Here is a 12212-nt window from a genome sequence, read left to right as displayed (position 1 = left end):
TGGGTCCTTTGGCTTTGCAGGCAAGTGCCCTAACCACTAAGCCATCTCTCCAGCCCTGAAGCTATAAATTTTAATCCCCTTCTTCAGTGACCCCAGCAACACACTGGGAGCCTGCAAGGAGCCATGGAGAGTGTAGTCTCCAGGGCAGCCTGGCTCTTAGCCAGCGGGCTGTGGCCAGGCAAACAAGTGGACCTATTTTCAAAACATTGTGGGAGGCAAGCCACGAACTAACTGGTTGTATGTAGTCCAAAGACCGCCAAATCTGGAACCGCAAAAACTACCTTTCCCATCGTACAGATGAGAAAATTGAGGAGGCCTTCGTCATAATGACAACCAGAGGGGAGCTCAGGTCCCACCACCTTCTCTCTGGCCTCCCTTCCATCTCTAAGTGCATGGGTTCGCTCATCTCTACACCTCTCGCCTCCTGGTGATCGCAGGCTCCGGTCTGGATCCGTTCCTCCTTTTGCGCCCTAGTGGGGTGTTGTCTTAGACAACAGAACTGCTCCAGAGTTGGGTGCCCACGACTACCCCGCCCCGCGTTTCCGGAGGGGGTGGGCGGGCCCGTCCAGCCCTCCCTCCACCCCTCCCTGGCGGCGCCCGCGCCCCCACCCCACAGACCTCGCCCGCGCCGGCGCCGCGCGCATAAGTAGCGGAGAGCCGAGGCGAGGAGCGCGCAGCCGGCCGCGGCTCCTTCCGTCCCGTGCAACGCTCCACTGCCCCGCGGACCGCTCGCCCTGCAGGTAACAATTCCTTCTCCGCAGCCCCCGGCTTCGGCGTCCGGGATCCCGGACGGGTAGTCTCTCCGCCGTCGTTGCAGCTCTCCATCCCCGGGTCTGGAGCGCAGAGCGCGGCGCGCGGGTCCCAGGCACCCGCGACCGCCGGCCTTGGGTGCAAAGAGGTCACCCGCCTGGAGAAAACCGCTCACCTCGGAAATAGGATGCTAGCATCAGAGGAGGTGCCAGGGTTAGATGTAGCGGCCGGCGTTAGCTCCGTGAGCTTTAGTGTTGCAAGTACTGTGTAAGATTTCCAACCGGAGTGCGGTGCTCGGAATAAATAAGGTTGGGTACGGAGGGCTGGGGGTAGGAAGCGGCCAGGGAACCTTGGGCACCGTCTTGTCACTAATGGTCCTTTATAAGCTGCTCGGCCGACCCGCCAGCGATATGCAAACTTGGCTGCGCCATGGGCGAGTCACCAGGCGGGCTGGCTCCCCAAGTTTGGGAGCGGGAGTAGTGGGCAGGCGCTCCGGCGCCCTGGGGGACCAGCAGAGGTGACCGAAGGTGGGACAGGGCAGATTTCCCCCGCATCTGGCCCAGATGGGGGTGTGGGAGTGCCTTGCTCTTAAGAAGGTGGATGGGTGATTGAACCCTGGAGTAGGCCGGGTGGAGGGAGGCTGGATGCGCTCACCAGTGTTCTGTCTCTCTACCTTAGACGCCGCGATGTCGGGCCCTTGGGTGCTGCTCGCCCTGACTTTGATTTTGACCGGTGTCCCCGGAGGCTGCGCCCAGCCGGAGGAGGGGGCCCAGGAAGAGGCAGTAGAGAACGCCCTGAGCCTGGCAGACCGTCTTCTTCAGAAAGACCTTCAGCGGGTGCGAGGGGACCTGGGTGAAGCCCTAGGTGAGCACATGAGAGGAACAGTGGTCATGGTTTGGGGGAGCCCGGATTCAGAGAGGGGGAGCCATCTGGCCATCCAGCTTCCTTCCTGCCTTCTAGAAAGAGCCTCATCGGTAACCTCAGCAGGGTGGGTAAGCGGACAAATCCTTGGATCCAGACTCAGGGCAGAGAGAGCTTCTTGGGAGATTTCTGAGTCCCACATATGTATGCGTTTCTTCCTCCCTCCCTCCCTTCCTTCCTTCCTTCCTTCCTTTATCTCTTTTTTTTTTTAAGGTAGGGTTTCACTCTAGCCCAGACTGACCTGGAATTCACTATGTAGTCTCAGGATGGCCTCGAACTCACAACAATCCTACCAAGTGCTGGGATAAAGAGAGTTTTCTTAATTACTATTTAATGCTGAGTTTCTAGCGGGTTCAGATACTGTTATTACCATTTCACAGAAGAAAACGGAGGGTCCCAGGTCAAGAGTGGTGTATGGTTATCCAGTGAGGGAGTAACAGCTGAAGTGTGGAGGAGGGTCTATGAGGCCCTTGAAGCTGGTGCGGGAAGTCTACCTGGACTGGGAGGAGGGTTGGCATATGTCACATCCCGCTGTACGGGCCAGGTTCTCCCACACTGGCATCTTTCCTCCTTCAGAGTCACTGATCCCTCTGCCCAGCTGGATCTATAAGCGTCAGCACCCAGGCAAAAGGGAGAAGGCAGAAAAGGAAGGTCAAGCGGTGGTGGACTTGGAGCCCCCCAAACCGGAGGTCCCTGTGCGATGGGATGAGGCTTCACTGCTACCGGATTTTGTTCAGGAGGTCAAGCGGCAGCACCCCGGCAGGCGCTCCCCCTGGATGAAGTACCCTGCCATTAAGAGGCAGCACCCAGGCCGGAGTCTGGTGGATCCCATTTTTCAGGGTAGCTGGGAAGAGGAAGAGGAGGGAGAGGACACCTTGATGCCTGAGAAACGCCAGCATCCAGGCAAGAGGGCCCCGTGTGGGCCCCAGGAAGCCTGCCGTCAAGTAGGTCACCTGTTTGGGCTCCTGGATGATCTGAGGGGCCAGGAGAAGAAGCACTGGCCGAAACAGGCGTCCTGGGTCAGGGAGCCCCTGGAGGTGTAAGCCTGGGCCTTCAGGTCTAGGATTTAAGCCCTATCTGCCCTACACGCACACCTCTCCCTTTTCCTTAGACCCCCTCATCCTAAACCTGAGCCCCTGTATGATGCGCCCAAGCCCTCTCCCTCCATTTCCTTGAGGACTCCAGAAAGCCAACCAAAAAGCTCCAATGTGCCCTACAGGCAAGGGAGCAGATCCCATAGCCTTTCTTGCCACTCCGCTAGGTCCGTACCCCTTCCTCAGCCCTGGACAAGATGGCTCCTAGGACTTTGGTGTAAACTTCACCCCTACCCCAGGCTGGAGGCTCCTGCCCTTTAGTACTGAGTAGAATGGGGGTATTGAGACAAACTCTGGAGGCTGTTGCTTTGTGTATGACCCTCTAGGCACCTTGCCCTTTCATTCTAAGGATAATAATAAAAAAAAAAAATGTGTCCACAGTTGTCTTTTCTTCTAAGTGTTAGCTGACATGTTTAAAGGGGTATTTGTGGGCTGGAGAGATGGTTTAGCGGTTAAGTGCTTGCCTGTGAAGCCTAAGGACCCCGGTTCGAGGCTCGTTTCCCCAGGACCCACGTTAGCCAGATGCACAAGAGGGCGCACGCGTCTGGAGTTCGTTTGCAGTGGCTGGAGGCCCTGGCACGCTCATTCCCTCTCTATCTGTCTGTCTCTTTCTCTCCCTCTCTGTCACTTTCAAATAAATAAATAAATACTGAACAAAAAATATTAAAAAAAAAATAAAGGGGTATTTGTTCTGGCCATTTGAGGATGGCCAGAGGGCCTTGGACATAGCGGGCAAGCTCTCTGCCTATGAGCTATAGCCCTAATTTAGTATTAAAATGGGCTGGGGAATTAAGGCAGGAAGATCAGAAGTTGAATTCTACATGAGATCTGATCCCCCCAAAAAGTTGTGGGTAGTGTGGAGGGGGGGGGGACTGGAGTTCCTAGCTTGTCCCTTTCCTGTAAGGCAAATTCAGTGCCCATTTCACTAGTTAATCTCCAAAATACTGGGGAAGAAAAGGCCTAGAGAAGATAGCTGGCTGACTGGCTGCAGCAGTGGTTTTTCCTTTGTTTTTTCTTTTTTTGTTTTTTTTGTTTTTGAGATAGGGTCTCACTCTGGTCCAGGCTGACCTGGAATTAACTATGTAATCTCAGAGTGGCCTCGAACTCATGCTAAGCCTCCTACCTCTGCCTCCCCAAATGCTGGGATTAAAGGCACAGGGCCTTCTTGATAAGCCTGTCACCTGTGAGCCTTCATATTTATGTAGTAGGACAGGCATGGAAAGGACAAAGGACCAGGCTTCTAGGCTCAAACTTGGGACCAGACTGGATGCAGGGCAAGAGGGAATGGTGGGGACAAGAGTCATCTAAAGACACTTGAATCTACAACCCAAGACCCCTATGAATTAACAGCAGTAATAAACACCTTTACAGGCATTGTTAAGGTCCAGCCAAGTGAAGGAGTATATCTGAGGACCAAACTGGCCTGTCCACTGCCCATCTTCAACCTCTAAGTGAAGCCTACTTTTCAACATTCTTTCAGGCCAAGGCTCCAAATCAGTGCCACCACCCTGTGGTGATGTTTGGGTTTTTCACTCTCCACACATCTTATACCTACTGCATTATTTTTCTCATTGGTGGGATTAAAAAAAAAAAAATCGGATATGGTGGTGCAGGCTTTAAACCCAGCACTGGGAGGCAGAGGTGGGAGGATCACCATGAGTTCAAGACCACCCTGACCCTACATAATGAATTCCAGGTCAGCCTGAGCCAGAGTGAGACGGGGGGGGGGGGGGGGGGGAGGAAGAGCAATTTAAGGGGGCCAGGGTTAAAAGGTACTTGCTTGCAAAATCTGCCATCCTGAGTTCAGTTGCACAGTACTCACATAAAAGCCAGATGCACAGAATGATGCATGTGTCAAAAGGTTGCAACCTCTAAGCCTGGCAATGTGGCGCTCACCTTTAACCCTAGTACTCAGGAGACAGGTAGGAGGATCACCATGAGGTCAAGGACATCCTCAGACTACATAGTGAATCCCAGGTCAGCTTGAGCTACAGTGAAACTACCTCGGGGAAAAAAAAAAAAGGCTGCAGCCTCAAGAAGCCCTGACACATCCATTGTCTCTGTCTCTCTCTGTTCACAAATAAAAATACTTAAATACTTCCAACCCCTGGGTGTAGTGGTGCACACTGGTTTGTTTTTTGTTTTTTTGTTTTTTTTTTGGTTTTTGGTTTATCAAGGTAGAGTCACACTCTAGCCCAGACTGACCTGAAATTCACTATGTATTCCTCCTACCTCTCCCTCCGAAGTGCTGGGATTAAAAGCCTGCACCAAACCAGGCCTGGTGGTGCATGCCTTCAATCCCAGTTTGGGAGGCAGAGGTAGGAGGATTGCTCTGAGTTCGAGGTCACCCCGAGACTACTTAGTGATTTCAGGTGTGCCTGGGCTAGAGTGAGACTCTAACTTGAAAAACCAAAGAAATATATATATATATTTTTTTCTTTTCTTTTTTTTGAGGTAAGGTTTCACTTTAGTCCATGCTGACCTGGAATTCACTATGGAGTCTTAGGGTGGCCTCCAACTCATGGCAATCCTCCTACCTCTGTCTCCCGAGTGCTGGAATTAAAGGCATGCACCACCATGCCCGGATATATATATATATATATATATATATACATTGCAAAACAATATCTGGGCCCTGCGTGGTAGCGTACGCCTTTAATCCCAGCACTCAGGAGGCAGAGGTAGGAGGATCGCTGTGAGTTCAAAGCCACCCCGAGACTCCATAGTGAATTCCAGGTCAGCCTGGGCTAGGGTGAGACCCTACCTCAAAAAACCAGAAAACAAAAAAATCTATTAACAGATCACAGACCGGAGCTATGAGCTGAAGAGAGCTTTTTTTTTTTTTTTTAATTTAGTTATTTGCATGTAGAGGTGTGTGTGTGTGTGTGTGTGTGTGAGAGAGAGAGAGAGAGAGAGAGAATGAATGGGCATGCCAGGGCCTCTAGCTGTTGCAGACAAACTCCAGATACATGCACCATTTCTGTGCATCTGGTTTTACATGGGTATTGAGGAATTGAACCAGGGTTGTTAGACTTTGCAAGTAAGTGCCTTAACTGCTGAGCCATTTTTCCAGCCCCAGACCTTTCTTTCTTAAATTCATTATCTCAGGCATTTTTTTTTAGGCAAGACCAACAGACTGGCCTTTATTTTTTATGTGAGACAGCGAGAGTGAGAGTAAGAGAGAGAATTGGCATGCCAGGGTCTCCAGCCACTATAAGTAAACTCCAGACACGTGTGTGCATATATGACCTTGCACACTCATGTCACCTTGTGCGTCTGGCTTATGTGGAATCTGAAGAGTCAAACATGAGTCCTTAGACTTCACAGGCAAGTGCCTTAACTGCTAAGCCATCTCTCCAGCCCTCAGGCATACATATATATACACACACACACACACACACACATATATATGTTGTGTATGTGTTTAAACACAGACTTTAATGGTAACAATTCCTTTAAACTCAATTAACTTTAGCTATTACAAGTCATATGCAGAGCCGGGTGTGGTGGCGCACGCCTTTAATCCCAGCACTTGGGAGGCAGAGGTAGGAGGATCACTGTGAGTTGGAGGCCACTCTGAGACTCCATAGTGAATTTCAGATCAGCCTGGGCTAGAGTGAAACCCTACCTTGAAAAAAAACAAAACAAAACCCAAATCATATGCAGATGTCACTATTAGACCACACTTAGTGACTTGCACTGGGTTCCTCATAAAACAGAAGACAAATTCACTTAAGTGTAATCAAAAATCATTTAACAGTTGTTAAGCCAACACAAAACATGGCTAATTTGTGACTTCTTCCCCCTCCTCAAATCACAAATACAACATGATCAATGTCTTAAGTATACTTCAACTAAGTCATTAAAAAAAGTGAGTGCTTCACTACCCCTGACACCACTGTCGTTCATACTTTTGAATGTGAGCACACCCACATAAGCAAAAACTATGTTTAAAAAAATCTGATTATCACATTGCAAACTTGCCCAGGAGGAAAGAAAAGTCACTTAAAATTTAAATTTACCATTAACAGACCCACTGGACTTTTTTTTTTTGTTTGTTTTTTTGTTTTGTTTTGTTTTTTTGAGGTAGGGTCTCACTTTAGCCCAGGCTGACCTGGAATTCACTATGGAGTCTCACGGTGGCCTCGAACTCACTGCGATCCTCCTACCTCTGCCTCCCAAGTGCTGGGATTAAAGGTGTGCACCACCACGCCCGGCTCCAACTGGACTTTTAAAAACAAGAATTTAAATGTATGCATTTAAGAGGAATAGTCTAAATCAATACTTAATCTGTTTTATATTCACTTGAGTCCTACACATGGCACCAGTAATGTCAAGACTACTGGGTTGGGTGGGGAAGGAAGGGAAATTCTTGGATTCTTTTGAAAAATCTTATTGTGGATAATCCCAAATCCAGTCCATACATTCAAACTGCTGGGTTTTTCCAGATATTTTACTGTTCTCTTAGACTTTGACTAGAAGAAAAGCCTCTATGGTTTATTCCCTTAGAAGCAACATGTGAAATGTTGTATAAAGCATCAAGTCAAAAATAAAGAACTGGCCGGGTATGGTGGCGCACGCCTTTAATCCCAGCACTTGGGAGGCAGAGGTAGGAGGATTGCCATGAGTTCAAGGCCACCCTGAGACTACAGAGTTAATTCCAGGTCAGCCTGGACCAGAGTGAGACCCTACCTCAAAAAAAACAAAAAATTACAATGATTGTAATGGGGAGGTAATATGATGGAGAATGGAATTTCAAATGGGAAAGTGTGGGGGTGGGGAGGGAGGGAGTTACCATGGGATATATTTTATAATCATGGAAAATGTTAATAAAAATTAAAAAAAAATAAAATTAAAAAAAAATAAGATAAAATAAAGAAAGAAAGAACTGAGGCTGGGCGTGGTGGTGCACGCCCTTAATCCTAGCATTTGGGAGGCAGAGGTAGGAGGATTGCCTTGAGTTCAAGGCCATCCTGAGACTACATAGTGAATTCTAGGTCAGCCTGAGCTAGAGTGAGATACTACCTCGAAAAACCAAAAATAAAAAAAAAAAAATATATGGGCTGGAGAGATGGCTTAGTGGTTAAGCGCTTGCCTGTGAAGCCTAAGGATCCCGGTTCGAGGCTCAGTTCCCCAGGTCCCACGTTAGCCAGATGCACAAGGGGGTGCACGCGTCTGGAGTTCGTTTGCAGAGGCTGGAAGCCCTGGCGCGCCCATCCTCTCTCTCTCCCTCTATCTGTCTTTCTCTCTGTGTCTGTCGCTCTCAAATAAATAAATAAAAAATATTTTAAAAAAATAAAAAAATAAAGAACTGGACGTACCCACTAATCATGGCAATCAATCATTTATGGAAATCATCTCTATAAATACCTATAAAGCTAGAAAAAACATCAATTTGAAAGCCAATTAGGGATCCAGTCTCTTATAAAAGTTTTACTTGTTATTTGGCTTCCAAGAAATATGCCTACTAAAGCTGTTATTTTGAGAGTACAAGAGTTTCAGAAATGATTTTTGAAAACAGCTAACGAACTCTTACTTTGTAGAACACTATGCTATTTTCTCATTCATAATTTGAATACAAAAGCTTTAATAACATGACATCTACCCTGAAGAACCCATATTTTAAGCAGAAAATAAAATCACTCACTGGAAAAATTATATAGCTGAATTGGTATTTCTCAATGAAATCCTTATTACAGAATTAAAGCCAGAACATCTTCAGGAAGCATGCATTTCACTTCCAGTTTAGAAGAACCTTAAGTCAATAAATCATGTCCAAATTACATATTAAAATGTTTATAAAAGGGCTGGAGAGATGGCTTAGTGGTTAAGTACTTGCCTGTGAAGCCTAAGGACCCCGGTTCAAGGCTCGTTTCCCCAGGACCCACGTTAGCCAGATGCACAAGGGGGCGCACACGTCTGGAGTTCCTTTGCAATGGCTAGAGGCCCTGGCGTGCCCATTCTCTCTATTTCTCTCTACCTGCCTCTTTCTCTGTCGCTGTCAAATAAATAAATAAAAATAAATTAAAAAAATTAAGCTTTAACATTTATTTCTAGCTTTCCACATCTGTGAGCAGACAGGCTAAGACTGCAAGTAAGTGTAAGTGGTGCAGGTGTGAAAGTGGAGACATTTTACGTGCTAGATATCAAGTACAGGTTTTTAAGAAATAAAGCAACAGACAAAGCTAGAAAAAAAAACAAACCCAAAACAAAATAAAACTCTAGGGCCAGAATGAGGAGGGGTGAAACATGGTAATGCCCTTGTTACTACAGAAGCTTAGTGGCACAGATGGTACTTGTCAAACAAAATAATAATAAAAAAGCAATCCAATAGCATTGACTTTTATTCATTCGTGTTAAGTCATCTGAAATGGTATCTGCTGCATATAAATATGCTCATTAATGTAAATGGATGAACAAATCCATTTCAATGGGTACTCAATATCTCACAGTTAAGTCATTTCAACACAGCCTCATGACAGCTCCCACACCAAAACAGTGTTTTATTTTGTAAATTTTGACCATTATCATTCCCAAGTTATGTCTCTTTTTCAGCTGTTAAGTGTACAAGATGAAGAGAAATTTTAGATCTCCAGGATGCACCTGGAAAATAAGTTTCTTCCACCTCCATATACATGTTTCAAAACTGCTGGGTCCCAAGTCCATTTATGAACTCTAGGGCTGTCAGCATCTGTGCAGCATATTAAAGCTTTCCTATCTGAATAGTTTATAATTCTGCATGAATCAGGTCAAGCAATGTGCCAACCTGCCTCAGACTGTGCACTTTTACTGAACATGACAAATACTCACTCTTTTGAACTTTACGTCATCATTTGTTGTCAAACAATGAAGCAAATCCCAACAGTATGTACAAAAACAGCTTTGCATTTACAAAAGATTGTTTCCCATACTGATTAATCCAGGCAGCTAACTCATTGGTTTATGCAACTTTATTGAAGAACAATAAATCAATCACTAGCAGAGCTATTAGTTGATCACTCACCCATTGACAACTTGCATCTTGTATTCAGTGCTATATTAAACAGTGTTTTGGAAGATAAATTAACTAATAGCTCCAAGCCTCCTAACAATTTTAAATGAGAATTATGAAATGTTTTGAGATCCCATTTTGGAAAACAAAAGGTGGTTGACTTCCAATTTCCACGCACTGTAGAACAAGAACAGGTCATTCCTTTATTGAAATGCGTAAGATACATCACATTTTCTGTTCTGTTGATGCTATAAATTCATTACCAATTCTCCAGACCCATCAGTTATGAGCATAAAGTATATCATGTAACCTCAAATCTCTAACAGTGGAAGGCTTAAAAACAAGAATGGGTGCTGCAAGAATGTTTCCTTTGATGTGACAGCATCCATCTCTCTCCCCCTCAGATGACTTCTTCAGCATGTTAGAGCAATGAGGAATGGTTTAGTCTCATAACCAAGTTAGAGTGAAGACATTGGCCACATAATACACATGCTCCATTGTTTAACAAATTTTCTGAATCTTGGGCAACTGTTCTCTTGTGACCACTTTACAGTTTGTAAAAGCAGTTATTGTCCAAAGCTGGAAGAACTTACGTCTTCTCAGATGAGCATGTGAATGAGTGGAGGGAGGTCAACAAAAAATAAAATTAAAAAAGATGAGGTCTTATAGGGGAGCAGCCAGATAAGAAAATAAAAAAAGGATAGTCATTTAAAGTGTATTCCAGCTCTAATGCAGGTTGTTCTGACTTTAAGGTAGCATCACATGGCCTACTTCTGAGTCCATTCCCAAGATACTCTGTTGTACTTATCTCTGTCTGTTTTATAGGTCCATGCAGCCTCCGTCACGAGGGGATAATCTGGGTTTGGATCACATACCAATGAACAAATGGATAAAAGAACTTTAGAAATAGTTAAAGCAGGAGACCACTGTGATCTTAGAATAACAAGACAAATGCTGCCATTACTATTAGTATTTGGATGATAAATTCTTGTTGTCAATGCAACCTTAGGTGGTTTGAAGGGGTAGTCTATAGGAAAATTATTGTCAAAAGAATACACTGCCGGGCTGGAGAGATGGCATAGCTGTTAAGCGCTTGCCTATGAAGCCTATGGACCCCGGTTCAAGGCTCAGTTCCCCAGGTCCCACGTTAGCCAGATGCACAAGGGGGCACACGCGTCTGGAGTTCGTTTGCAGTGGCTGGAAGCCCTGGCGCGCCCATTCTCTCTCTCACTCTCTATCTGCCTCTTTCTCTCTCTGTCACTCTCAAATAATCAAATAAATAAATAAAAATCTTTAAAACAGAATACACTGCCTTGATGTGGGCTGTCATTAGGTCCCACAGTTGTGGCTTGCCAATGAAACATATCATCCCCAACTGGCCCTGCGGAACATTGTGCTGGAGGGTCCCAGGCCAGATCACTAAATTCCTTATTAATCTGTTTCAGAGCCATAGTCTGTGCTTCTTGCTTGGGTCCTCACTATCTCCACGAGGGCTCAGAGGTCCGGCCAAAACTCTTGATTATCCATGCGATGAGGAAGGATTGTCTTCATCTCACAGCGGCTTTGCCAGACACAGGCGCAGAGGGCCCGCGCCTTCCTGGAGCTGTGTGGCCTGGCAGCTGGTGCCTCCTTGGCCCTACGGGGCTCACGCACACACGACCTTAATATATTTTTTTATTTACTTGAAAGCAGACACAGAGAGAGAGAGAGACACAGACAGACAGACTGGGCATGCCAAGGCCTCCAGGTGCTGTAAACAAACTCCAGATGGATGTGCCACTTTGTACATCTGACTTTACTTGGGTCTTGGGCAATTGAACTCAGATTGTTAGGCTTTTCAGGCAAGTGCCTTAACCACTGAGCAACCTCTCCAGCCCCAATCTCAGGCATTTTGTTGTAGTGACAGAATGATGATTAATAACATCACCCTCTTTCTTTCCTTCCTTCCTTCCTTCCTTCCCTCCCTCCCTCCCTCCCTCCCTCCTTTCTTTCTTTCTTTCTTTCTTTCTTTCTTTTTTGAGGTAGGCTGTCACTTAGACTCATGGCAAGCCTCCTGCCTCTGCCTCTTGAGTGCTGGGATTAAAGGCGTGCACCACTATGACCAGAAATAACCCTGATTTTTGAAGTGAGAAATGCCTAGTTTGCAGAGGTGATATGACTTGTTTAAAGTCACAGCCTGGTTCTGTATGACCCTAAATTCTCCAAGTCCAGTGTTTTCTTTTTTTTTAAATTCTTTTTATTTTAAATCTATATTCGCTGCTCTTGCTATGGGCAGCGGTTGGAAGCCAGACAGAGTTTCTGCCACAAGCTGCCTACCGTGCTGTGCCGTGCAACTCCATGTCACCACTTCCTCTGATAGGTTTTGTAATTAATTCTTTCTGCAAAACCTTATTTTGATTAATTAAGTGCAATCAGAGGACTGCTTTGCTGAGAAACTCAGCTCCTGCCCCGGAGCC

At 46.2% G+C, this 12212-nt stretch overlaps 2 protein-coding genes across 2 annotated transcripts; one reads left to right on the top strand and one right to left on the bottom strand.

Annotated features, from left to right (window-relative positions):
- The first annotated feature begins 627 nt into the window (after positions 1-627).
- Positions 628-3141, top strand: Trh (thyrotropin releasing hormone). The gene is made up of 3 exons (XM_045134298.1): positions 628-740; positions 1429-1614; positions 2248-3141. Exons 2-3 carry the CDS (start codon positions 1437-1439, stop codon positions 2712-2714), a joined length of 645 nt encoding a protein of 214 aa, XP_044990233.1. The 5' UTR covers positions 628-740; positions 1429-1436; the 3' UTR covers positions 2715-3141.
- Positions 3142-10523: 7382 nt separating this feature from the next.
- Positions 10524-11207, bottom strand: LOC123454830 (ubiquitin-conjugating enzyme E2 D3-like). The gene is made up of 2 exons (XM_045134340.1): positions 11057-11207; positions 10524-10813 (listed from the first exon to the last, which is right to left on the bottom strand). Exons 1-2 carry the CDS (start codon positions 11205-11207, stop codon positions 10524-10526), a joined length of 441 nt encoding a protein of 146 aa, XP_044990275.1.
- Positions 11208-12212: the final 1005 nt, after the last annotated feature.

The sequence above is a fragment of the Jaculus jaculus genome, chromosome 14 (genome assembly GCF_020740685.1).
Source record: "Jaculus jaculus isolate mJacJac1 chromosome 14, mJacJac1.mat.Y.cur, whole genome shotgun sequence".
NCBI classification, from domain to species: Eukaryota; Metazoa; Chordata; class Mammalia; order Rodentia; family Dipodidae; genus Jaculus; species Jaculus jaculus.
The sequence above is the reverse complement of the archived record's forward strand: the minus strand, read 5'-3'. Positions and strand labels throughout refer to the sequence as shown.